Genomic DNA, 27042 nt, shown 5'->3' on the forward strand with positions numbered 1-27042 from the left:
GGCAATGGGACTGGGCCAGGAATTTTGTAGCCTCAAGGGTCTCTGCAACATTGCACCCCTTAACGTTTTTTGATCAAAGATCTCCAAATATCCTTCTCCTTGAACTGCAAAGAGTTGCCCTTCTTCTCATTGGGCAGGGAAGGCAAAGAAGGTTCCCGGTAGCTCCATGGGATGAGGAAGAAATTAGGGAAAGAAAAGGAGTATCTGGACCCCCAGGGTGTTTGTTGAGTAAGAGAGTGGAGGTTGATGGCTGCTGTCAGGGTCAGAAGGTTGGCTGCTGTACAATCTTAGGGAGAGACTGTGACCAAGGACCAATGGGGAGTGGCCCTAAGAAGAGGTGGGCATGGGCAGTTGAGCCCCTAGGGGAGAGGGCAGGGGCTGAAGGCATGTAGTTCAAGGACAGAGGTGGAGGCTGGGAGCTTTCAGTGTCTGTGTAAATAAGCATGCCGAATCAGCACCTGTTTGTTTGACTCCTGCAGCCAAAGTCTGATTAGAGTGGGTCAGCCCTCTGAGACAGTGTGGGTGTGTGAGCTGGGAATGGGCCCTTTAAGATATCAAGCTCTGATTTGTGGTCCTGAAAATCTCTAGCTGACACATCCTCCTGGCTCTGGGTTTGGGATTAGCTCATGGGATGGGGCTGATGAAATCCCAGGAAATTCAGTCCTTATTGGCGGTAGGCCCAGAGGCCCTTTCCACACAGCAGAGAGGGTCGTACACAGGGCTCTTGTTTTGTGGGGGAAAAACGTCCTCTTGGAGAGCCCACCACACCCCATATCATTTCCGTTGGGAAGCAGTATGAAAGAGGTTGGTCCTGGATTAGGGAGGAGGGGAGCGTCTGTATTTATCTGGGAGGAGCCTGGAGTTTCCCTCATATATAGAGGGGCCTGGGAAACTGTAGTGACCATAGCCAGAAAATCCCAGGAGGTAGGGGGTGGGAGCCTCTTCTTTTTAAGTCCTCCTTCCCTTGTCCCCATCCTTCTCTCAGTCTTCCCCCTGTATCTCCATTTTCTCTCCCCTGGTTATGGCACCTTCATCCACCATATCTCTGGGAGTATCTTGTTCTTTTCCAGCTCTAGCTCCATCCCTTCACCTGTTCTTTTTCTCTCTGCAGCTGTAGCCAACTGGAACGGAGCTCAGGTACCTGGGCAGGCTCCTCCCTGCGACGGACACTCAGCTTGATCTTGGGCATGACCGGAAAGGCCAAGGTAGGAGTCAGGGGAGCGGGAAGCCTGGGCCCCCTGCCCTCCCCAGTTCCCTTCCTCTCCACCTCACCACCTGCCCCCCTCCCCAGCTTCCCCCAGTAGGCAGAGACACAGGGCAATGGTTCAAGTTTTAAGGGAACACATTATGTCTCTCAGGCTCCCTCCCTATGTCCCAGTAAATCTCCTTTCCTCTGCTTTCCCCATGCCTCTAGCTTAGTAGCCAGCTGTAGACAGCTGGAAGAAGAGAAGGGCCAGGGCCTCGGAAGCTAAGGAGTGCCCTAGCCTTCCCTCTCTTTAGGCCCCACATAGCTAAGAGGTGGGCAGCAGAAATCTTAGCCATTGGACATAATGATGATAATAATTACAGCAACACTTTTTACTTCTTCAGAGAGTATTAGGGTTTGCAAAGTGCTTTTACACTCATAATTTTATGGGCGGATATAGCAGCTGAAGGACTTGAAATTAGACCATAGGGAGAGTGGAAGCCAGGAGTGTATGATTATGGAAGCGCACACACAGCGCCCACGTGGGGCTGTGTGCAATTCTGACCCCAGGAAGATGAAGGCACATTGCTCTCTTCCTTATTACCAACCCTCAGGCTCTGGTGAAACCGGGAGCTCTGCCTACTGCTTGAATTCATTTCTACTTTCTTCATTTACTGGCAGAATGAGCCATCCCCCTTTTCCTCTCCTGGCTTACCCAAGTATGCATGTATTTTCCCACCGGGGTAGCTTCTGAACATTGACAGAAACCCCAGACGAGACATCATCAGGTTCACCTGGAAACATCACAGGTTTCTACCCAGTAAGGTTCTCACCTGCCCACAGTGCCCACAGGGCCCTCTCTCTGTCAGTCTTTTAGCCAGGATTCTCCTTCCTCTGGGTAGGCAGGGAGGGCAGAAATGAAACCAGGTTCTTAGCACCTTCTCACCGCAGGCTGTAGTGAGAAGCTGAAGCATGAGATCAGGCAGTCTGAGACCAGAGCAAGCTGGGCACACTGAGGCTCCTTCTTGCCTCTTGGTGGGGAACAGAGCTCTCTAGGGAACAAAGCCAACACTGAGACCTTGGTTCTGGGGCCCCTCACCCCGCAGGCTCTCAGCGCAGAGTAGGAGTCTGATGGCAGAATCACCCTCTTTTCCTGCAATGTGAATGAGAGGGGAAGTCGATGCTGCCCAGGGGCCATCTGGATCCCAGTTGGTTTTCATTTGCTCACCCTTGGCCTGGCAGTTTGGTGAGGGGATGAAAGGGAAAGTGGGCAGAGACGAGCCCAGGCCAGCAGCAGGAAGGACTAGCATCATCAGGACATTGTCCGCGTCACCTTTCCTCACCAGGGCTCTGGTCCTGTCTACCTGTTTCCCTCTTTGTCATCTCTTGGTTCATCTTGCTCCCACCCCCATGAATGTGTGTTCTTGAGTCACTAAATCTCTTCCTTTCCCCTCTTCCTAGCTCAGGATAGGGGCCATAAGCAGGTAAACACCAGAGGTGTGGCTGGAGAGCAGCTCAGTCAAGCATTGAAAGAAGGAAGTAGCTTATTTCTTCTTACTTGAGGAGCAATGTAAAGTTGACAACACTTTTACAGAGCTCAACTCATCTCATTTTTTAAAAAAATTCATTTTTGACTGCGCTGAGTCTTCACTGCTGCATGTGGGCTTTTTCTAGTTGCGAAGAGCAGGGGCTACTCTCTAGTCGTGGTGCCCGGGCTTGGCACTCGGCGCCTTCTCTCGCGGAGCACAGGCTCTGGGCGCACAGGCTTCAGTGGAGCACCCAGGCTCAGTAGTTGTGACTTGCTGGTTCTAGGGTGCTCGGGCTTCAGTAGTTGTGGCACAGGGGCATGGGCTTAGTTGCTCAGAGGCATATGGGATAGTCCTGGACCAGGGATGGAACCCATGTCCCCTACACTGGCAGGCGGATTCTTATCCACTGCTCCACCAGGGAAGTCCTCATCTAATTCTTATAACACTCTGGCAAAGATAAGTATTTGAATTTCCATTTTATGGCAAGATATCTTAGAGGCTAAGCCACTTGCCCAAGACCCCACAGTTAGTAAGAGGTGTTGCTGTATTATGAACCTAGAGCTTTGACTATATACTGTCGCCTCTGCCTCTGTCAGTAAACCTACGGAACAGTTGATTTCCTCTCTTTACTTCTTCCACCATTTCTTCTTTTTTAAATATTTATGTACTAGGCTGTGCTAGGTCTTAGTTGCGGCATGCAGGATCTTTTAATTGTGGCCTTCGAACTGTGGGATCTAGTTCCCCAACCAGGGATTGAACCTGGGCCCCCTGCACTGGGAGCAAGGAATCTTAGCCATTGGACCACCAGGGAAGTCCCCTTCTTCCACCATTTCTGATGGATTAATCATCCCCTCCACAATACACAAGGGAACAAAGTAATAAGAAGTAAAACAAACCTCTTGGCCACCATAGGACTTGGGCCCAGGTATCTCTGTGGCTTTCTCTGCTCATCTACTGGACAAGACGCTGACAACCAGGTTCTTCTCTGGGATGGCCTCCCTACCCCTGAAATGTGGGGGACTTATCTGTCAAGTTAGGGCATCCCAAGTGGCACTAGTGGTAAAGAACCTGCCTGCCAGTGCAGGAGACATAAGAGACACAAGAGACATGGGTTCAATCCCTGGGTTGGGAAGATCCCCTGGAGAAGGAAATTGCAACCCACTCCAGTATTCTTGCCTGGGTACTCCCATGGGCAGAAGAGCCTGTCAGGCTACAATTGATGAGGTCACAGTCGGACACGACTGAGCACGCAGGCACTTCTCTGTCAAATTAAATAAGCTAAAGAAGGGGTGGTTACTTTTAGATTCTGGCAGAAATTAATATTGGCTTTTGTTTTTGTGTATCTAAGAAAATAATTTCAGAAAATCTGGGAGGCATCACTGGTAGAAGGAACAGGGACTGGGATGAAAACGGTTTGGAAGAAAGGTCAGGGGATGCCAAAGCAAAAGGAAAAGGGTTCACTATTCCAGAGGATACAGAAAGTAGAAATTAAGTCAAGCTGCAGGCCTAGCCCGCTAAAAGCACAGGTGTTCTTAAAGGTAGACTGAGTCCCTTTACCCACTCCCTAAGTCCCCTTCTTACTATTCACCTCTTAAGAGGAAGAAGAGGAAGGGTAAGAGGGAAGGTAACAAAGAGCAAATGGGTGGAAAGTTTATTGAAGATTGGGGTGGGAAACAGAAGAGGGCTATGAGATTAGGTCCTCTTCTTTCATATAGAGACCTTCTAAATTGAGTTTAGGGACTGAGATCCCTCACAGAACTCTGGGATTCAGGTCCTGGGTTTACTGCATATCCAGACTGGAGTTTGGCCCTTTAAGATTCCATCCTTAGCTTGCAACACCCTCCTACCCCAGGCCTGGGAGAAAAGCCGAGGTCTCAGCCTACCCCTTGTCTCTGGGCCCCCAGTGGGCGGAGCCTTGCGGCTAGGATTCTGGCTTCTGGCTGTCTGTTTTTAAATTTAGTACATTCCTCAGCCCTGGCTGCCCACTGGGGGGAGGTAAGTCTGGGGTAATGGGTCTAGGAGCTTCAAGACCGCTGCTTTTGGGAGAGTTCCTAGGACCTTCCTGTAGGTCTCCCCTGCAGGTGCAACCCTGGAGAAGTCAGCCTCCCTGATGGCCCTGGGAAGTCCCTTCTGCTTTCTAGTTTCCATTCAGCCTAGAACTGGGCATGGTTGTTTTCTCTCCTTTTTTTCTGGTCTTTGCTATATAAGGATCCTAAACAGGGGAATGGGTGAAGAAAGAGGTGAAGGAGTTGCTAGGCAGGAGGGGAAGTCAGAGGAGCAGTGTGGGGGTGAAGAGCCCAAGGAGCTCAGCCAGTGGTGAGGCAGTGGAGCCCAAAATAGTGGCAGAGGCTAAAATTGGCACCTACAAGAGTGCTGAGCTGGGCTTAAAACCTGCAGCCAGGCCCTGCTGCTGAAGCCCTGCAGGGAGCCGCTGGGTCTGGGTTGGGCCTCCTCTCCTCCCCTCCTTCCTCCACACCTTTGAGGACCAGAGTCAGGCAGCACCCTACAAACTTAAGATGCTCTGTTCCAGGACTCTCTGTGCTTTTGGTTGCTCCAGAGACACGGAGGTTCTGAGAGGTAGAAATGAAGGGCAATGTGAATGATTATAATTCTAGGGGAGGAGGTGTTTCCCCCAAAAGGTGGAGGTTGCCTCAGGCTGGGGCAGAGTTTCCAGAAAGTGTGTCCCACTCCACCGCTCCTCCTCGTGGAGACATGGGCCATTCTCCAGTGGGGCAGGTTGGCTGCTGGGCTTTCTGGTTCTGGTCTAACTGGCAACAGAGAGAACTGGGGTTAGACACAAGGAAGGACTTCCTCAGCGTCTTGGTCCCACAACCCCTGGCCCCAAGCCGTCGGTGGAGGCAGAAGCAGGAGGGAAGGGGGTGGGCAGAGTGCCGGCCTGGAAGGCCCCAGAGAGGCTTGGGGCTTGGGGAAGGACTCTCTCCTCTCGGATTCTTCCTCCAGGCCCTGTAAAGAACTAAAACCCAGCCTTTAGTTCCCCTTTGATTTCTCCGCCCTCTCCCCACCCCTGCCCCGATCGTAAAAGTGGGGGTCGGTTGGCTCTGGCCTGCTTTGATGGGCCCCCAAAGGCCAGGAAGGAACTGGTCCGGATTCCCTGGAGAGCTGGGAACGGCTGGAATCCTCCGGCCCGCGGGTCTTTCTAGACTGATGGACTGCTTTGGGGAAGGAAAAGGGGAAGGGGAAGATGAACGTGGGGTGAGGGCTACGGGGCCGGCCAGGGAGGGTTTTAGGAAAACTGCAGCCGAGGCGGCTGGGGTTAGAGACACCCCCGCCTCACCCCGCACCCCAACACACACACATACACACACACACAGGCACACACCGGCGCTGGACTGCCAGTCCACGACCCCGTGTACTCGTGCGAGCCGCCCCTCCACTGACCGAGGCGTCCCGTCCGGCGCGCGGCACTCCGCCCTCCCTCCGCCCCGCCTCCCCCCTTCCTGAGCTCGGGCGGGGGTGGAGACTCGGGTTTGAGGAACTGGCGCTGGGTGCTGGGCGAGGGGAGTCAGACTTCCTGTCCCCCAGACTGACGCGTGCGGGGCAGACCCCTCCCCGCCCTCCCCCCACAATAGCCGGACGCCTGGGTCCGCGCCGCATCCTCCCGGGCGCCCCTCCATTGGATTATGTCTCGGATCGAATCCCTCACACGGGCGCGGATCGACCGGAGCAGAGAGCTGGCCAGCAAGGTGGGCTCTGAAACCCCTGTCCCTCCCGCCCGCGGTCCTTGGGGTGCCCTTCGATCCCCGGCACCCGCGCGGCGCTCCCGGGTCTCCCCGCCTGCTTTCTGGGCGCCAAAATCGGGCGGAGCGATGGCCGGGAAAGCGGCGGGACGCGGTGGGTGGGGACTGTGAGTGAGTGGGGAGGGGGCTGGGGGAGCCGTCGACGCGACCCGCGCCTCCGTCTCTGAGCTGATTCTCCGCTGGGATCCCGGGAGAGAGCGGGCCAGGGGTTGGGCTGCTTCCGATCCGGCGGGACTCGGTGTTTTGGGCCGCGTGAAAGAAAGTTGCTCCGGTAAGGGACGGAGCGGGAACAGGGAGGTGTGTGTGTCGCGGGGGTGGGCGCGGTGAAGGTTCTCGGAGACCCCCTCTCCCAGGGTCCCACCAGGGTGCTCTCTGTGTACCCCCTCCCCGCCCCCCTGCAGTCGCTGGCGCGGTCGTTCCCTCTTTGTCCCCGCCATCCGGCCGAGGGGTGGGAGGGGGTGGTTTCCCAGCTTCCTCCCACCACCAACACCACCCGCATCACCACCCGTGCAAGACAAAAGTCAGCTCCTCCTCTCCTCGCAGATGGACTTTCCAGCTGTGATTCAGTTCTCCCCAGCGGTGGGCGGGTGACTGGGGTCAGGACAGCGTAGGGACAGCTTACTTCCCCCCAAGCCATCACCCTCAGGTGAAGGCAGCAGAGGTCTTTGTGTAGCTAGGATCCTTTCTTCCATCCTTAGGAAGGTTCCTGGGCACCCCAGTTCCTGAAACATCAGGGTCCCCCACCCCTTTTTGCCCCACCAGCTTCCCGAAATAACCTGAAACCTTTAGGCTGACCCACTTGGCACTGTGCCCTCCTCCCTCCTCCCCACCTCTGCTCTTAGCTCTTCATCTTGGGACGGTTCTGTCATTTCTAGAGTTTGGATATATAATTAGCCTAGTCCCCCAACCCTATCTGGAGCTCTTGGCCACTCCTTTCCAAGTATCTTTTTTTTCTGCTTTTGTACCCAGGCCCACTGCCAAAGACTGTGACCTCTCCACACCTCAGCCCCCAGGAAATGATGAAGCTGACTTGTATGTGAATAAGTGAGAGCTGGGAGGAAGGTGGTGCATGCAGGCAGCACCTCCCAGCTGCCTTAGGCAGCCACACTATACCCATTATTGGAAAGGCCAAGACCCAGTCCATAGCTGGTTTAATCTCTGGCCTCTTTCCAATCCCAGTGTTCTGCCCTGGCAGGCAGCCTATGCTGATCACCATCACTGTCTTCAGACATGGGGGCAGCACTCCTTTGGAGCCCTCAAAGATGATGGAACCCTTTTCCTCCACTTCCCTCCTAGCTCCTAGCCTGGCCACCTATCTAGAGACCAAGTTGGGAGAGAGTCTGTCCTGGAACTTTTCCTTAGGGGGGCTGGGTTAAGGTTCTGCTGACAGGAAAGCAACTGGGGGTTTGGGTAGGGCCTAAGACAAACAGAAGTCCAGAAGAGTGGCGGCTGAAGTGCCGTGAAACAGCGGGGTGGCAGGCAGGCTCTTCCCAGCCCTGCGCCAGGCCAGGCCCCAGCTATGAAAGTCTGTTTATTTTTCAACCGTTTGAGCTGAGACTCTGGAGTAGAGCCAAGGGGGGAGGAGAGGTTTTTTGAAACCACGGAAATTTGGTTCCACCCTAAAAAGGAAAGCCGTGGGGGCACTGGTGGGGGGCTATAGACAGGGATTCTGGGAAGGTAGATACTGGGGTCCCTTTTCCGTTATTGAGAGGAGTTGGGGAGCCAGATAACTGGGTCCTAATGTCTTGTGGGGGGTTTGCATTTGTTTGTTTTGTTTTTGGTCATTGGAAGGACTGGGAATCTAGAAGCTTGACTTTTTCCATCCTGGGGTCCTGGGGCTGATCTTGGTTTGGGGGGTGCTGGGAATCTGATTGGGGGTGGGGATGTGGGGGGCTGAGTGGGTAGATCTGAGAGGGCATGGAGGCCACTGGAGGAGGGTGCTTGTCAGTTTGGGCTGGTCGGAAGGGGAGGGCCACCTCCGGAAAACTGTGGTTACAGAAGAGGGGAGTTGGTTCTTAGCCAACAAACCCTGGATCCCCTCTTCCCCCTCCCCCAAGCACACCAGCTGTCTCCTTTCTTTTTATACTGTGGTGGGAAGGAGAGGGGGCCTGCTGGAAATGAGATAATTTGAGGAAGATGGTCTCCCCTGCTGCCTATTTGGGGGGATGCTTCACAGCAGGTCCTGACAGCCCCCGCCCCCCACCATTCCTTGCCTTCCTCCTTGGGACTTCCTTGAAGAAGAAGGAATTTAAGTGGAACCTGCCGCTTTCTCCTTCCCACTCTCCTGGAGTCTATGCAGCTCCCGCATCACCACCCATAACTCCTTTCTCTTTTCACTCCATTTCTATTCTTCCAGGCTGTCTTCAGTCCTCCACCTCCTCATTCTCTGCGCTCTACTTCTTACCTTCATAGGCCCCAAACCCCAGAGGTCCCTTTTCTGTCTTTCCTCCTCTGTTCCCACCTTCCTCCTCCCCCAAACCTTAACTGTCTCCTCTCTCAGAACAAAGAGTCCTTTCCTCCCTAGAAGGAAGCAGGGACCAGAGGATCAGGGATGGCTCTGGAGGCTAGGGGGTCCCCCTGGAATCTAAAGGACCCCAGCTTTGGAGCGTGGTGGTGGGGGAGAGGAGAGAGACTATTTCTTTGTTCTGACTGTTGGAGAGGTGGCTGGCTTTGTGTGCGGGACTGGGAGTGGAACCGGAGAGGAGGGCTGGGGGAGCCCTGGAGGGAACTGGCGGTGCTGGCAGTCTGGGAGGGAAGTTGAAGAACTAGGGGGTCTCCGGAGAGGCTGAGGCCTTGCGGGGCATAGGAAAAGATTCTTGGGGCCTTAGAGGTTAGGAAAAGAGCTGAGGGGGAGGGGAGAAGCAAGGATGGGGGAAGGGAGTGTAATGCTTAAGGTAGTGGCTGAGTGACTCCAGGGGGTCGGATGGCGCCTAGAGAGGGACGTGCCTGGGCTGCCCGAGGGATTTCAAGAGGGGTTCAGTCTCAGTCCCTCTGGCTTTCCTGGAACCCCTGACCTTGGAGTCAGGGACGGCAGATCTGAAAGAGTGAGTCCCGTGTGTGCACATGTCCTGTCCTGTGTGTTGGTGTGGGTGTCTGTGTCTGTCTGTCTGTCCCCAGATGCTCTGGGTCACTGTTTGAATGATGGTCACCAAAGTAGGGGGCTCATTGCACTCTGGACGTGAGGAAGTAGTTCCATTCTTAGCTCAGTCTCTCCTTTGAAGTATCATCTAGGAACGAGAGGGAGCAGATTGGTCATGGTTCCTGGAGCTGATCGGAAAAATGGCTGAGAGGTGCTGGCTGGACCCTTCTGGGTTTGTTTATGTCTCCTTGGGGGAGGGTGGGGGAGGGGCTGCAGGCAGCAGCTGCCCCCCTCCCAACTCAGCCGGCCTGCCCTGTGCCAGGAGGGCAGGGAGTCCTGGCACAGCTATTGTTCGCCTGCACAAATGCCCGTCTGTTTGCATCACTGCCCCCCTCCATCTCTGCTTGTCTTTCTCTCCTGACCCGACAGGTGTGGCCTGGTGGGGGGGCAAGCTGGGTTTCAGGATGCCTGAGTCTTATGCTTTCCAGCCCAACTTTATTCCCTATGGCCCTCAGCACCCCTCTTCTGCTCCACTCGTGTGCCCACCCCCACCGTCTGCTATCTCATCTTCATTCATCAAGCAAGCGTTTATTAAGTGCCTTTGTGTGTTCAGCGATGTCTTTTTGTGTTATGTTGCTGGCTTTGGTGTTAACGTTTCGATTTGGCCGCCGTCTCCTCAGCCTCCTGCCTTCATCTTATCCATGGAAGCTCATAAAGGAAGCAAAGCCTGGCTGAGATCACCCCACACCCTCTTCTCAGTCCCATGGCCAGGAACCCCCTCTCGCATTTCCCAGCCCTAGAACCCATCCCTCAGGACTCATGGCCCTTTGCAGCCTATGACTCTGAACCCCTGCTGTCCAGGGTCTAAGCCACAGTTGACTTGAAACCTGGTAGAACCTTCCAGGGACCTTCTGGGCATCAAGCACGGCCTGGACAGAGACTGTACCACCTTGGGGAAGAGGCTGCTACCCCTTGCCCAGAGGTCATTCTCAGCATCATGTGACCTCCAGAGGTCTTGGTTTGGACATACCTGATGGAGGAACAAGGACACTGAGAGTTTAGGCTCTGTTTGGAGAGGCTCTCACTCCTCTGGGTCAGCTCCGCCACCCTCTGCTGCCCGCTAGGGAACACAGGAAGCCAAAGTCCTGGCTCTGGCATCTGTGGCCTTTGCATATGTCACTGCCTTACTCATCTCTCGCCTGGGAGCCTAAGCCAGAGGAAGGGGAGACTGCCTGTGTGTTTGAGCCAGCAGCCTCAATGCCCTCTGCCATTTGCCTAGTCTTTCTCCAAAATGACCAAGGTCTGGGATGACAGTGGAAAGGAAAGTCTTCTTCTGACTTTCAGAGGATACCATCTGAGCCTAAATTCAAAGGAATTAGGAGTGAAGTTCTGGGAGGAGGGAGGAAAGAGTAACAAGAGAGGAGGAGACCAGAATTCCCTGGTGGTCCAGTGGTTAAGACTCCACGCTTCCAGGGCACAGGGCACAGGTTCAATCCCTGGTCAGGGAACTAGGATCTCACAAGTGCATGGCTCAGCCAAAGAGAGAAAGAGAGGAGGCGGAAGGGGAGACTGAAAGCTCTGAAGCTGTGGTAAAGAATGAGGGGATCCCTAGAGCAGGGGCAAGGGTGCTGCTAGGACCCCTTGTCTTGGTGTCTTGGCCATCCATCCGTCCTTCTTTACTTCCTCTCTTCCCAAGCATACGTTGAGTGCCTGTTATGTTCCAGCCCTTGTGCTTGGTGCTTACCCGTGCTTTATTCACTCCATCCTTGATGCAGCAGTGGCGGAGATGCAGGCTGTGTAGCAAGACCTTCTGTGAGGGTTTGTAAGAAAGCAGGACTCTGGACGCTGGACGTAGAGGACTGAACCAAGCAGGAAGGGCCTCTGAGTGTGCGAGTGGTTGTTGTGGATTGGGGAGTAATGGGCTCTTTTCTTGGTGGACAGATGGGGTCGTGAGGTGAAGGGCTGTCCTGCTGGCTGGTGGCAGGCAGGTAACAGGGGTGATCTTAAGAATACTTGGAAAGAGGGCAGAGAAGCACACAGGGCCATTGACAGGGAGCAGGCCGCCTTGGGGTGCAGGCCCTGTGTCCTTCTTGCCTCACCAGCCTGAGCCCTTGGGGAGGGTGCAGACTGCCTCCAGGACAATAGCACTAGGCAGTGCCAGGGCCGCTCGCTGCCGGGCAGTGTCTGTGTTGGGATGTGCTGCTGCTGTGGCTGCTGCCCGCTGCTGGCCCACCTAGACAGGGGGTCCCTTGGAGAGAGGGTGAGTGTTGGGAGGCGGAGGAGGCTGGGCCCTTGGAGCCAGAGAGGGAAGGTCCACAAGAGTCCCTGTCCCCTGGCGGCCCCGGTCCTCTCGCCCTCTTTCCCCGCCTCTTCCCCAGGTGAGTGCTCCTGGAGGCCTGAGGGCAGAAGGCAGAGGGCAGAGGTCGGGGGAGAAAGGGAGTTGTAGCAGCTCTGTAGCGGATCTGCAGGACTGCATCTGCAGGACTGCCCATTTTGGAGCTGACCCTGCTTCAGATATGTCACTTTTTTTTTTTTTTAATGTAGTTGATTTGCCTTATTATATTAGTTTTAGTATTTTTACAGATTATGTATGCTCCATTAAAGTTATTACAAGATAATGGCTATAACTTCCTGTGTTATACAATACATCCTTGCTTCTTTTCTGTTTCGGTTTTTTTTTTTTGGTCATGCTGTATGGATTTTAGTTCCCCAACCAGGGACTGAACCCTCAGCAATGAAATTGCAGAGTCCCAACTACTGGACCACTAGGGAATTCCCTGCTCATCTATTTTATACACAGGAGTTTGTATCTCTTAATCCCCTACCCCTAATTTTCCCCTCCCCATGTTGCTCTTTTTAATATGGTCACGGTTTTTTGTTTGCTTACTTTTAATTCAAACATAACAATTCCTCAAACTTTTCTCTTTGTGGGAGGGCAGGTGAGGAGAAGAGAAGGCAGAGTGTAGGGCAGTGAGCTGTTTGGACCTGGACTTTGAGGTTCTATGGTGCTGGTGGTTTAGTTGCTAAGTCCTGTCTTAGCGACCCCATGGACTGTGGCCTGGCAGGCTCCTCTCCATGGGATTCTCCAGGCAAGAATACTGGAGTGGGTTGCCATTTCCTTCTCCAGGGGGTCTTCCCGACCCAGGAATCGAACCTGGGTTTCCTGCACTGCAGGCAGACTCTTTACCGACTGAGCTATGAGGGAAGTCTCCCAGGTTCTATAAGGCCATTTTATTCAGAGGAGGATTGGATTTCCTAAAGAGCTATAATTTGGAGCTGGGCACATGGCGGTTAGACCAAAGAGAGAATTTTCTAGTGGTCCAGATAGGTAGGTATCAGAAAAGAAAGAGGGAGGTTACAGTGAGAGGTTGGTGAGCTTCCCTGACAAGGCCTAGGAGGAGGGGAGGGAGAGGCCAAGAGCAGCAAGGGTGGGAAGGAGGTGGGAGGCCAGGGATGGGAAGGAGAGGGTGTTGTAGGAAGAGCAGGAGGCTGGGAGGGGAGGAGAAAGGGAAAATGGGTGATTGGTGGGGCATGACCTCGAGACCTCCAGGCTCTGCTCACCATCAGACACACCTGGACTTCTGAGGGTCGGCGGGAGAGAGAGGGATCTTGGGGCACCAGGAAGCCCTGAGACCCTCGGGCACCACAGTCCAGTGCCCTCTGGCCCCTGTGCTGTTGACTCATACTGTCCCTCCGCACTTCCCTTTTCCACCCTCGCCCCAAGCCAGTGCCTCTCTTCCCCTCCCCCACCTCCTAACTGCTAGAGTGACCTCAGCTGAGAGTCAGGACTGGGTTCCCCACCCCCAAGTCCAGACTGCGGATTCTCCTCTGAGTTTTGATTGGCTGTCCCAGGGCCCCACACAGCATCATCTGACTTGGGGCTCATTACCCTCGGCCATCAGTATCTGGCCATCAGGATCTCGCTCTTCGGTTTCTGAGAGAGGCAGGGAGGCCTTGCAAGGAGTGGTCTTGTCATCTCTGCTTCCTGCTCTCAGTTCTCTAAGAGTGGAGGGAAAATCCAGGGATCTGAGGTGACCACTGAGGAGGGTCCTGGAATGGGTGTAAAGCACGATGTCCCATCTTCTCATCTCCTCAGGTTCAGGGAAAGCTCAGGGGCCTTGAGGAAGGACAGAAAAGAGGTTAGGGAGAAGGACTTGACCTGAAGAGGTGGGGGTCGGGGGGTGAAGCAGGAGATGAGAAAGCTGATGGGAAATGCCTGCTTCTGAGGTTGTGCAGACAAGCCCAGAGAGTGCCCCATCCAGACAGAGCAGGGCAGGAGGAACTGGCGCTGCAGCTGGGATGGAGGGCAGATGCCAGAAAGGACTTCCTAGACGAACTGGGTGAGGAGGAAGAAGGGAGCGATCCTAGGATTTGGAGGGGAGCGTGAGAAGGATAAAAGTTAAAACTGCAGAAGAGACTTCCTGCCAGGAATGAGACCTTGATGGCCAAGTTTCCTTTCTTAAAGATCCCAGAGAGAACAAGTGAAGAGACTGAAACCAGGCTCCTCCTCCCTGAGGTTAGCGGGGGACATGCTGCCTCCTGCAGAGGGGCCCTTCGTCCCTGGGCTGAGCAGACGTGGAGGCCTCTAAGGTTTGGGACCTCCTGTTGAGGGTGGCAGTGGAGGCATCCTGCGCCCTTCAGCCAATCTGATAAGGGGATCTCCTGCCCCCCCACTGTGACTGCCACTGCCACGGAGACAGCGGCTCCACCACCGGTTGTCATGGTTATAAGAGGAGCTAACTCCCATAGATTTGAAAGCGCTGGTGAGCTGGCACCTTCTGCTTTGCCTGCTCTCCCCTCCTCTCTGCGCATCTTCTCCCGGCACAGAGAAGAGAGTACAGCAGCTTGGGGGCGAGCAGAGCTAGAGCTGGGAGGTGGAGTGAGGACGCGGAGGTCTAGAGCTGTGGAGATGAGCGGCAACAGGAGGCAACCCAGCCGCAGGGGCCAGGTAGGTCAGGGGCCAGCTCGGCCCTTGGGCATGGCCAGTCACTCCTGGACAGCTACCTCTGACACGCTGCGGCAGGCTCTGCTTCAGGAAGTGGTGTGTTTCTGGCAACCCCAGGAAGGCGTTGCTCTCTCACCTCTGCCCTCGCCTGCCTCTCTGGACTTCTCAGGCACCCTGGCATCCTCCAACCTCACTTCCTGTCTCTCTCGCCCCTTCTGCAGACCCGGGAAAAGGAGAAGATGAAGGAAGCCAAGGACGCACGCTACACCAATGGGCACCTCTTCACCACCATCTCCGTTTCGGGCATGACCATGTGCTATGCCTGTAACAAGAGCATCACAGCCAAGGAAGCCCTCATCTGCCCAAGTAAGTTCTTTGGACCCTGAATGTCACTCTGCCTCAGTGCGCCCTGACGCTAGTCCTTCCATCTGTCCTTTCTGCTCTGAGCCCCAAATGCCAGGGCTGGATGCTTGATCCCTTTCTCCCTTTCCTTACGTCTAGGACTAGTGGCGGTCAGAATATGACATAAGCGGGACTGGGGGTGGGGAATTGGGGAGGGGAGGCCAGGGTGGCTCTCCTTGCAGCTGTCGTCCGCTGGGTATCCCCCAGCTCCCCGAACAGCTGCTGAGGGTCAGAGAACTGATTGGAGAAGGAGCAGGAATGTTGTGTGTCTGGGGAGGTGGGGTGGATAGGGGAGCTGGATGGGAGGCTGCCAGCCTTGCAGCTGCTCTGCCGATCTTCCTGGGCCGAACTGGGTGTTCAGGACTTCAGGGTCCCCTTGCCCCCTCCCTTTCTGTTGACTGGGTGGAGGCTGAAATCTCTAAATCTCTGAAGGATTAGGGATAAGGACACCCATCTCAAATTTCTAGTCCGACTGATACATAGTGAGAAAGAAAGGATATGGCAGCAATGTGTATGTTGAGGGAATAGCGGTTAGAACTCCTGACCTTCAGCCACATCTCAGGATAGCCCTGTATTAAGTACAAGCCAAGATTTGTTCCTTCCCCAAGATGCCTATACAGAGGGCTCCCACCCTATCCACCCATCCACCCCCAGACTTATGGCAAAGAGCTGCTTCTGGTTTGAGCAGGACGGCCCACTGTGGAACAGAGGAGTGATAGCTTTAGCTTCTAAATCTCTATGGAACCTGGCAGGGAACCCCAGACAGAACCAGTGAGGCCTCCCTCCCTCCTCACTGTTCAACTTGAGTTTATGAGGGTGAGGGGGAACCCCAATCTAGATCCCTCTAGAGACCTGACAAAATTCCCAATCTGGAAGCTCGTTGCCAGGGGAACTGGGGAGGCGGGCAGCAAGCGCTATTTTGAGAGCAGGTGGAAAGCGGAGGTTCGATCCAGAGACACTGCGTGCTGGAGTAGAGGAGAGCTCCAGCGGGGTGGGCGCAGCCCCAGCCCCCACTTCTGTCTGCCCCTCTGCCCCACCCTGCTGGCCTTGTATTTGTGGAAGTAAGCCTGATGCTGGGTATTGTCTGAAGGAGTTAGCAGAGTTTCCGGTGTTGTTGGATGGGGGAGGGGAAGCTGGAGCCAGCCAAGGGCTGAGGGCACATCAGGGAGAGGGACAGGACAGCCGGTAGTCCCGGCGCCCAGGCATGGCTATCCCTCCTCGCCTCTTCTCTCCTACCCCACGGCAAGGTGGGGTGGGTGATGAGGGAGAAGCAGATGGAGTGTGGGAGCTGTGGGTTTGCCTTACTTGGAGAACAAGACTCCCCGGGCCCGGAAGGGAGACTGGAGTCATAGCAAGCATGAGCAGTACAGAAGGCAGGCAGGCATGGCCGGCAGGGGCAAGGCATGGCCAGTCCCCACTCTGCTGGTGGATCCATCAGCCTCTGCATTGCTTAGGCCTAGCCAGGGTTCACCGGCAGACACGTGGCTCCAGGTAGAACCCAGACACCCCTGAGTTAAACCCCAGCTCTGCCACTAAGACCTCTGGCAAATGATTTAAGCTCTCCAGGAGACAGGTTCCTCATCTGTACGATGAGGATCGTTGCATCTGCTAGGATCCACTTGATGTGGCACATTTCCTCGCTGCCCAGGGGATGTTCATTCCCCCCCTGCCCCTAGCCCCCATCCCAGCTGCTCCTGTGCCACCTTCTGTTCCGTGGGCGTCCTTTCTGCCATCTGTCATTCTCAACCACCTTTGTGCCTCTTGAGCTCATCTCTGGCAGCCAGTAACCCCTTCTTCCCTCTAGTCCACCTCACAGGTCATCTTTGAGTCAGGATTATCCCCCTCCTATGGCTTAATTGTGGTCCATACCTATCCCCCCTCACTTCATCTCCTGCTTGAAGTAAGGGGGAGGCGGGAGGAGAGGGACTGGGATGTGGCAATGGCCAAGGAGTCTGGGGAGGGGGTGAGTCTCCGACGGTGTGGCCAGGGGGACATGGGGGTCTGCATGTGGGTGTGTCCTGTCCTGTACCACCCGGCCCTCCCGTCACCCTCTCTACCCCACCCTCCCAGCCTGCAATGTGACTATCCACAACCGCTGTAAAGACACCCTCGCCAACTGTACCAAGGTCAAGCAGAAGGTGAGATGGCAGGGAGGGCAGAGGGCTGGGGGAGAGGGTAGCGAGTATGCGGTACCCTCGTGCCTATTCCGTTCATTCCTCACCCTGTGTTCCTGCACCCCTCTCCTCACCACGGGGCTGCCCAGACCCTCCACCCTAGACCTCAGGCCCCACCGGAGGGGGCCAGCCTGTTGCTCTGGACACATCCCCTGGGCACTGGGGTCAGCCACCCTGGTGCCCTTAGCCATCGAGCCAGCTTTCTCCCGAGGGGGTCCTGGGCCTATGGAGGTGACCCTTGGGTGACAGCTGTTCTTGGTATCTCTCTTGCTCTCTGTCTCACAGCAACAGAAAGCTGCCCTGCTGAAGAACAACACTGCCTTGCAGTCCGTTTCCCTTCGCAGTAAGAGTGAGTAGTGAGGGTGCAGGAGCTGCCATAGGACCCTGGACCCCCAGGCCTCTCGGCCCATGGGCTCTGCTGCCCCCCTGAGGTTGTTCCCTGGCACAGCACCTTCCTCCCTTCAGTTGGAAGCTGATGGCGGCCCCACAAGGGAGATCTAGACCAATGGGCCTGGGGGCAGGACAGCAGAATTCAAACGAGGTTGAAGGCCTGGGATTGACTGGTCATCTGAGCCTGCTCTCACTTTATATTATTATGATCAGTTATTTACATGGCACTTGGGGATGTTGGCAGAAGTTGTTAAGGGCCAATTCAGAAAGATCTGGTGTGACAGCAAGAGTGGGATGCTTAGTCAGGAAGACTAGAGTCTGAGTCTGTGCTCAGCCACCAGCTGAGTCACCCCAGACAAGTCCCTTCACCATCCTGAGCTGCAGTTTGCTTATAGGCTTGTGGCGGGGAAGAGATAAGAAAAGCTCTTTGTAACCATTAAAAGTATTGCACAAGTTTATGGGTAGTGTTATAATCATCTTTCTCTGACTAGAACTGGGCTAAAGGTGGGGTTGGAGAGGAGGCTTCCTTTCTAGTCAAGGAGCCTGGGAGGCTTGAGTCCTGGGAAGGCACCAGGTTTGAGGCTTGCTTGCTTGGTATCCCCTCCGACAGCTACCACTCGGGAGCGGCCCAGCTCAGCCATCTACCCCTCCGACATCCGGCAGTCCCTGCTCGGCTCCCGCCGTGGCCGCTCCTCCTTGTCTTTAGCCAAAAGTGTCTCCACCACCAACATTGCTGGGTGAGCCTCTACTTGGGGACGGGAGAACCAGTCAGGCAGAGTGAGGCGGTGGAGACAGGTAGGGGGGAGGGGCTGAGAGATCCTTCCCATCCCTGAGTTCAGAAGGATAGGTAAGGAGAACTTAGGGTGACTGCCTCTGGGATCCCGCCTTGGTTCCCCAACCTGGGAAGGGATCTCTCGCCCGAGTGAGTCGGGTGATGCAGCCAGGCTCCACTCCCCTCAGACACTTCAATGATGAGTCTCCCCTGGGGCTTCGCCGGATCCTCTCACAGTCCACGGACTCCCTCAACATGCGGAACCGGACACTGTCGGTGGAGTCCCTCATCGACGAAGGTGACCGTGCCCGGACCTGGGGGAGACCCAGGCGTGAGGGGCGGGCGGGAGCTGGCCTGGGAAAGGCAGGGTGGAAAGGGATCTGGAGAAGGGCCCAGGACCCAGGGAAGAGGTTTGGGGTCCGAGTCGTTTCCCCCACTTGCGTCCAGGTGCCGAGGTGATCTACAACGAGCTGATGAGTGACTTTGAGATGGATGAGAAGGACTTTACAGCCGATTCCTGGAGCCTTGCAGTGGATAGCAGCTTCTTGCAGCAGCATAAAAAGGAGGTGATGAAGCAGCAGGATGTCATCTATGGTGAGCCAGGAAGACCACCCCAGACTTCTTGTTTATCACCAGCCCTGTTTCTCTGTGTCCTTCCTCTGCCAGCCCCTACCTCTCAAGACACTTTCCTCTTATCCCATTGGCCTTCAAGACCCTGCCAGGGATCCCATAAGTAGCTACGAGGTCCCCACCTTTTGAGGCTGTTGACCTCCAAGGCCCTTCTTTATCCCTTCTTTCCATTCAACTCTTAGTCTTTCCTCTCTGCCCATCCCATGCCCAACTCTGTGCTGGGGACTGTGGGAAGCCTAGACATGTAGGGAACACATAGTTTTTGCCTTTATGCCTTGGGATGGCAAGGCATAAAGATAAATGATTAGAAAAATGATCTAAGATCATAATAATGCAGAATATTAGCCTGGAAGGGAAACTGAAAACCTCTGATGAGCCTGAGGTCTCCAGCCTGGGCCCCACCAGTTGTGGCCAAGCCGGATGTTCCACCGTCCCCACAGAGCTGATCCAGACAGAGCTACACCACGTGCGGACGCTGAAGATCATGACCCGCCTCTTCCGCACGGGCATGCTGGAAGAGCTGCAGCTGGAGCCGGGAGTGGTCCAGGGCCTGTTCCCCTGTGTGGATGAGCTCACTGACATCCACACGCGCTTCCTCAGCCAGCTGCTGGATCGCCGGCGCCAGGCCCTGTGCCCTGGCAGCACCCGGAACTTCGTCATCCATCGTTTGGGGGACCTGCTCATCAGCCAGGTGAGAAAAGCCAGGACCCCTGAGCAGCAGTCCTGGGTGGGGCTGTGCCTAGAGTGGGCATTTCTCATCTCCAGACTCTGGGGGGTGGGGCAGAGACAGTTGGAGAGGCAGGAAGCCAGTCTGTTTGGCAGGAGGCGAGAGGGCATTGGGGATGAGATGTGACTTTGGGGGACATGCTGACCCAGCCTTGCTCTCCCAACTTCTAGTTCTCAGGTCCTAGCGCAGAGCAGATGCGGAAGACCTACTCAGAGTTCTGTAGCCGCCACACCAAGGCCTTAAAACTCTATAAGGAGCTGTATGCCCGAGACAAACGCTTCCAGCAGTTCATCCGGGTGAGCAAACCTCTCCAAGACCCACCCTCTGCCTCCTCTAGTGCCCTGGCCCTAGTGGACACAGCTGCTTGCGTTTCCATCTGTAGCCCCTCAGAGTGCTGGAGCGAGAGCTTTCGCTCCTTGGGTCCTCACAGTAAACCTGTGACCTTGTCAGCCCATTTTCCAGAGTCATTAACTTCTGCCAGCCGGCATGTGGTCAATGACCAAGTTGCAGGTCAATGACCAGGGCTTAGGCTCCAAGTCCAGCGTCCTTTCGGTCGCCCTCCCCGCGGGTCCCCCTCTGGCCCTGAGCCCTGACCCTTGCTTTGTAGAAAGTGACCCGCTCGGCGGTGCTGAAGCGGCATGGGGTACAAGAGTGCATTCTGCTAGTGACTCAGCGCATCACCAAGTACCCGGTGCTCATCAACCGCATCCTGCAGCATTCCCACGGTGAGAGGGCGAGTCCAGGAGGGAGGGGGACTCGAGAGGGCTGTCGGGAGCGGCGTGGCCCTGAACAACCACCGGGAGGAGGAGGGTCAAATATGGAGCCCTGGGCAGCCTCTGAAGGCAGGATTGAGATCAGTGGGATGGGGACTTCTGTGAAGTTGGCTGGGCCACCCCTTCCTCACGCCGACCTCTGTGTCAGGGATGGAGGAGGAGCGCCAGGACCTGACCAAGGCCCTGGGGCTGGTGAAGGAGCTGCTGTCCAACGTGGACCAGGATGTGCACGAGCTGGAGAAAGGGGCCCGCCTGCAGGAGATCTACAACCGCATGGACCCTCGGGCCCAGGCCCCGGTTCCTGGCAAGGGCCCCTTTGGCCGAGAGGAGCTCCTGCGGCGCAAGCTCATCCACGATGGTTGCCTGCTCTGGAAGACGGCGACTGGGCGCTTCAAAGGTCAGTGGACAGCTTGGCAGACTGGGCAAGAGTCCATGGCCAGATATAAAGAGGGAGAAGCCTCCAAGCCCATAGGCCCTCTTTTAATGTAGCCCTGGTGAGACCCAGTGGGAGGAAAACATGTGAGCTCTGTTGTAACAAAAGTCAGAATTCTGGATTTAATTTCATGGGCGATACAAGGACTTTGTTGTCAGGATTTGTTCATTCCTTTGGTCCTTGTGTGCCCAGAAAGCTACCAATTTTGATGAGAAAAACAGAGAAATTTCAGGATTGGAGGACTAGACCCGGGTAGTTGGTTCTACCAGCTGGAGTCCCAGCCACTAGGACTGGGGAATGGGCAGGCACTTTGGGAACACAGCTGAGGAAGGCCCTTGGAGAGGGCGGAGCCCAGGGAAGGGCGGGCCAAGTGGAGAAGGGAAAAGACAGCAGGGAAGGTGTGTTCGGGGCGGGGCGCACTGTCCCAGCCTCTCTTCCCAGACTGCACTGGCCAAGGCTTGCCTACCTAAATCAAAGCAGAAGAGTCACAGACCTCAGCTTTAGATGTGAGGAATGCTACCTGAGGCCAGAGCTTGCCTGCACCTCTGTCCCGTGTCACGAAGTCCCCACTCCATAGGCTTGAGTATTGCAGGCTTTGCCAGCCACTTTCCTCCATCCTTTTCTCCTTCCCATCCCTCCCACGCAGCAGCTAAGAATATAAACCATGGGGGGGTTAAAAATAGCAAGGCTGAAGAGCTTTATTTCTGAAGCCTTTAGCAAAAGCCCTCCCCTTCTGTGTGCCCACAACTTAGAAAGATCTCCAAGGGCAGGGGATGCATGTGTATTTTCTTGACTGTGACATCGGACTTTCATGGGTTGACCTTTGTTTCCCCCAAGTCTTAAAGCACAGGACCCCGTAGAATGTGAGAGCCTTGAAGGTGGGGCAGAAAAGGAAAATGAAACCAGGGCCTACTGTTGTTGAAGGAGATTGGGATTGTTCAATGGTGGGAGAAATGAATAAGGAACCCAACTGTTCCCCTCCCCACGGAGCACAAAATAAGAAGTGGGGAATATGCTGGGGTGGGGGGAATCTTAGACCAAATATCCAAAAAGATCTTATATTAGTTGTTCAACATGGAACTGAAAGGCTCCACAAGTCGTTTTACCCTCACAAGAATTCTGGACCCTTTCACACAGAAAAACACACGTGATAGATTAATATGTAAAAATTACTTATGGAACTTTAGAGGATCTACAGAGCCTCTGAAGCCTGATAGTAGACACCCCTAGGTGTCTGCAGACCGCAGGTTAAGGAACCTGCATTCATTGGATAAAGAGGCTTTTATTCAAGGCCGCTGAGTGATTGCTTATAGGCATCTCTAGCCCAAGAAACTGTTTTATCTCATGACACATGCGTTCCCCCCCGCCCCCACCATTTCTGAGCTGTAGGAATGGGGAGAGGCGGGAGGTCTGCAAAGGTGGAGGAAACAACCAGAGGGAGAGAGCTCGGGGAAAGGGAAACAGCTGCTCGTAGCCTCTAACGCTGACTCTCCTCCTGCCTTCATCCCCTGCCAGATGTGCTCATGCTGCTGATGACAGATGTGCTGGTGTTTCTCCAAGAGAAGGACCAGAAGTACATCTTTCCTGCCCTGGTGAGACCTTCCACCGTCTTCTTTCTCAGCATAGACCAGTGTTTCAGACCCTTCTTACTTTCCTACCCCGGCCAGGAAATCCTCCAACATCAAATAGCTATTATTGTAACCACTACCATAATATAATCAGGAAAAATAAGAAGAGCCAACGTGTATAAATATGATCAGAAGGAATAAGAAGAACCAACGCATATTGTTACTATATGCAGCCACTTTTTTTACACATGTCAGGAAGGCACATGATTATCCTCTTTTTGTAGATGAGGAAAGTAAAGCTTAAAGTTAATTAAATTGTCAAGGGTCACAAACGTTTCTAAGTCCACTCTGGCTGGCACCAGAGCCTGAGCTCTTAACTTGTATTCTCGGCTGACTCTTCAATCCTTTGGGTACTCCAGGAGGACTGAAGATTCAAATATCCAGGGATCAGGATTCCCAGCTTTAATCCTTCCTGTGCCCCAATTGGCAGGACAAGCCCTCGGTGGTGTCACTGCAGAATCTCATCGTGCGGGACATCGCTAACCAGGAGAAAGGGATGTTTCTGATCAGTGCGGCACCCCCTGAGATGTACGAGGTCCACACGGCATCCCGGGATGACCGGAGCACCTGGATCCGCGTCATTCAGCAGAGTGTGCGAGTGTGAGTGTGTGCATGGACTTGTGGTTCCTGCAGTTTGGGGCCCCGGGCCACAGCACTCCCAGGGAACAGGGTTCAGAAGTGGAAGCAGAGGCCAGGAGAGAGACAAGATGGCTCAAGGCAGGCAAGGTCATCTACATTCTCTTGCCCGGTAAAGTTGCATTTTATACAATGACAACCCAACCGCCTTCTGAATGCACCTTGAGCTGACAGGCCAAAGGAATACTTTAAGTTGGGACGTGCCGGCATCCCTGCCAGTCAGCAGTGCAGTTTCACCTCCATTAACGTCTTAGTCCGTAGGCAGTGGGCCATTATTTGGATTGTATTGTCTTTTACCTTCATTTTCTAAAAATGAATGAAAAAGAGAATAATGAAAAAAAAAGAAAAAGGATAATGAAAGCATTGATACTAGTGATCAGAGGAGCAAGACTCAAACAAACTCCATACGATAGAGGCTACAAAGAAATCATTTTGTGTGCTAAAGCAGCAAATCTTTGGCTTCTGTTGGACACACATCAGATCTGAGTATGTGTCTGTTGTGATAAAAAAAAAAAGTAAAGGGGCTTCCTTGGTGGCTCAGACCAAGAGCTGCCTTCAATGCAGAAAAAAAGTAAAGTGCATGTAAAATGTTGAAAATGGATTCTCAGGCTTCCCTGGTAGCTCAGTGGTAAAGAATCGTCCTGCCAATGCAGGAGACACAGGTTCAATCCCTGATCCGGGAAGATCCCACATGCCTTGGAGAAGCTGACCCCGTGCACCACAAATATTGAGCCTGTGCTCTAGAGCCCGGGAACTGCAGCTACTGAGCCCACGTGCTGCAGCTACTGAAGCCTGAGCGCCCTAGAGCCCATCCTCCACAACAGCAAAAGCCACCACGGTGAGGAGCCTGTACACCGTGACTAGCAAATAGCTGCCACGTGCCACACCTAGAGAAAAAGCCTGTGCAGCTCTGAAGACCCAACACAGCCAAAAATAAATAAATAAAACTTTAAAAAAGAAAGTGCATTCTCAAGGATAATGCCTGAAAAATAAACTCAGTTAGGATGTTTATGATTTTTTTTTTCTTTTACTTTTCAGGGAATGGATTCTTCTCTACTTTATAATATATAAACCTATATATTTTTTTTCACTTCTGCAATTTAGACTTTTGAACAAATTTTTCAGAAATTTGTGCAAAAATATGAAATTACCTGTTGTGGGAAAACAAGACCAAAGTTCCTATCCCATTGACAGTAGATCTATAGTTGCCTCTTTATTAATAATGTTAATATTTGTAGTTGTGAAAACATTATTCATGATAATTGTTTTATTGAGCTTATGCCACGTTCAAAGCATTAGTACATTATTTCATTTAATCCTCATACGAAAAAAACAAACTGTGAGGAAGAGATCATCCCTGTTTCTCACATGAAGAAATAGAGAGGTTACCACCTGGTAAATTGTTGAGCCAGAATCTGAGCCCAGTGTGCTTGATACCAAAACCTGTAGCTGTCCTTCTGCACTACGCTGCCGCTCTGGGTGACTCGGAGAGGTACTGGCAAGCAGATGCAGAGCATCAGTGCCAGGAAAAGGAGAGGGTCAAGAGCAGATGAAGCCAGGGCGTGGAGCTGATGAGTCTTGTTGGGGAAGTATAGAGCGCATTTGGGAAGGAGGGAAGGCAGACTCCTGGTGTGTAACCTAGCTTCCTTCCCTGAACCCCACCCAACCTGTGATCCCTCCAGATGCCCATCCAGGGAGGACTTCCCCCTGATTGAGACAGAGGATGAGGCTTACCTCCGGCGTATCAAGAGTAAGTCCAGGGGAGTCTGGGGGAGAATGGATGCATGTATACGTATGGCTGAGTCCCTTAGCTGTCTATCTGAAACTATCAGAGCACTGTTAATCGGCTAAATTCCAATACCAAATAAAACGTTTAATAAAAAAAAATTACATGATGTTTTCAAAAAACAAAAAACAGTACGTCTACCCACAGAGCTTGTTTAAATAATTTATCAGTATGATATATCCACACAGGGGAATACTATCTTAAAATGAGGTGGCTGTATGAGGGCTGATGTAGATCCACAACCAGAACATTTAGTTAAGTGAGAAGAGCAAGATTTGAAACACTGTGAAGTATATGCTGTCACTAGTGTGAAAATATTGGGCATAGATATGTGCCATGCATTTTGTGTATATGTGTGGAGTGTCTCTAGGAGGATATTATTACTGTGGTTTCTCTGGGAAGGGAAACTAGGAATAACAGGATTAAGATACTGACTTTTTTACCATAGATCCGTATGTTAACTGGGGGTATGATCTAACTGCTATACAAAAAAATGAACAAAAACCAGTTGGTCACATGAGGTAGATTATTTCTCTCCACATAACAGTCCGGAAGCGAGAAGAGCAGGGCGGTAGCGCAGCTGCGCCCTCCTTGTCATGAAGATTCCCCATCTCTATGTCCGCATCCCTCCTCCAGCTTCCTCTCTCACATCTGCATCCCAGCTAGCAAGGAGGGGTCGAGGACAAGGAGAGTTTACACTCATTTCTTTTAAGGCCGGATCAGGAAGACATTCCCATCCACTGGTCAGAATTTAGTCCTGTGGCAATGCCTAATTGCAAGGCAGATTGGGAAATGGCATGTAGCTGGGCAGCCGCATGCCCAGAGGAAATTTGCGCCCCTTCTCTAATTAAAACGTGGGGAGATGAAAGCTGGCGGACAGCCTGCAGGCCCTGGCACACAAGGTTTCACTTTTGTTTTGAAGACAACACTGCATGTGTTACTCCCTCCCCTCCAAAAGTTCTCTTCTTTTGCGTAAATGCCAAACCCCCCCAAAATGCAGTCCTGCCGCCCCACCCATACCTGGCTCATCCCTGGGGCTGCTGCTCTATGGCTAGTGGCTCTTCCGGGTGCTCACCTGTTTCTCATCCACAGTGGAGCTGCAGCAGAAAGACCGGGCACTGGTGGAGCTGCTGCAGGAGAAGGTTGGGCTATTTGCCGAGATGACCCACTTCCAGGTGGAAGAGGATGGCAGCAGCGGGGTGCCCCTGCCCACCCTGCCCAGGGGCCTCTTCCGCTCTGAGTCCCTTGAGTCCCCTCGTGGCGAGCGGCTGCTGCAGGATGCCATCCGTGAGGGTGAGGGAGCTTCTGGGGAAGAATCTGGACTCACCTCTTCACCATCACACAATAGGGGACATGTGGCTAGACAAGGGGGATGTCCATCCCGTAGTCCGGAACTCCCCCGGGCGCCTGTTGGGTGCCGGATGCCAGGAATGACGGGGGAAGATGGCCCTTGCTACTGTTTGCCACCTCTCATCCTGCACAGCCCTGGGCACTTTAATGACCTTTTCCTCGTATGTGGTTGTGGCACTGAGACCCCATTACCTGTGTGGGAGCATTTCCCTAGACATCTGCATGTCCTGTGAATCGAGTGAACGGCAGCCCCTCCCACCCCCTGCAGAGTTCCGACCCTCTGTCCTCACGTCTTCTTTCCGCACAGTGGAGGGCCTGAAAGACCTGCTGGTAGGGCCTGGAGTGGAGCTGCTCTTGACACCCCGGGAACCACCCTTGCCCATGGAGCCAGACAGCGGTGGTAACACGAGTCCTGGAGTCACTGCCAGTGAGTGCCAGGGAAGGGGACCACGGCAGCAGATGGGAGGAGTTAAAGATAATGGGGTGGTACCAAGGTCTGAGTGGTGTCATGGTGCTGGGGGAGCTAGCCCGGTGCATCATTTTCCCCTTCTCAATAGACGGTGAGGCCAGAACCTTCAATGGATCCATTGAGCTCTGCAGAGCCGACTCAGACTCCAGCCAGAAGGTAGGTTTCGGGAGGTGTCAGGACTTAGCTAGAGGGTGGGAAATGGACTGCTGGCCTATAGACCCTTGACACAGAGCTATCAGGGACAGGCACCAGGGACTCGTGTGTCTGCTGATGCCCTATCCTTGCCCGTTTCTGCAGGATCGAAATGGAAATCAGCTGAGATCTCCCCAGGAGGTGAGATGGGCTTGCGATGGTATGGGAGACTGAAAGAGGGGT

At 53.9% G+C, this 27042-nt stretch overlaps 1 protein-coding gene across 10 annotated transcripts in view; it reads left to right on the top strand.

The window, feature by feature from the left end:
- Positions 1-27042, top strand: part of ARHGEF2 (Rho/Rac guanine nucleotide exchange factor 2) — a 48672-nt gene that overhangs the window by 18261 nt on the left and 3369 nt on the right. For 4 of the 10 annotated variants that reach the window (XM_010802880.4, XM_059882616.1, XM_024986243.2 and 1 more), the window contains 18 exons: positions 1112-1205; positions 14719-14863; positions 16970-17037; positions 17359-17422; positions 18074-18200; positions 18424-18533; positions 18683-18829; positions 19306-19556; positions 19763-19888; positions 20200-20317; positions 20514-20762; positions 22314-22390; positions 22857-23026; positions 24745-24812; positions 25941-26141; positions 26506-26625; positions 26756-26823; positions 26965-27000. In XM_010802880.4, the coding sequence (XP_010801182.1) occupies positions 1112-1205; positions 14719-14863; positions 16970-17037; positions 17359-17422; positions 18074-18200; positions 18424-18533; positions 18683-18829; positions 19306-19556; positions 19763-19888; positions 20200-20317; positions 20514-20762; positions 22314-22390; positions 22857-23026; positions 24745-24812; positions 25941-26141; positions 26506-26625; positions 26756-26823; positions 26965-27000 (2239 nt within the window). Of the gene's footprint in view, positions 1-694; positions 805-1111; positions 1206-4667; positions 4711-6167; positions 6420-6643; positions 11813-13823; positions 14501-14718; positions 14864-16969; positions 17038-17358; positions 17423-18073; positions 18201-18423; positions 18534-18682; positions 18830-19305; positions 19557-19762; positions 19889-20199; positions 20318-20513; positions 20763-22313; positions 22391-22856; positions 23027-24744; positions 24813-25940; positions 26142-26505; positions 26626-26755; positions 26824-26964; positions 27001-27042 lie in introns of those variants that run through there. The other 6 variants (XM_005203665.5, XM_024986265.2, NM_001098881.3 and 3 more) reach the window with 6 other exon arrangements.

The sequence above is a fragment of the Bos taurus genome, chromosome 3, assembly GCF_002263795.3.
Source record: "Bos taurus isolate L1 Dominette 01449 registration number 42190680 breed Hereford chromosome 3, ARS-UCD2.0, whole genome shotgun sequence".
Classification (NCBI taxonomy): Eukaryota; Metazoa; Chordata; class Mammalia; order Artiodactyla; family Bovidae; genus Bos; species Bos taurus.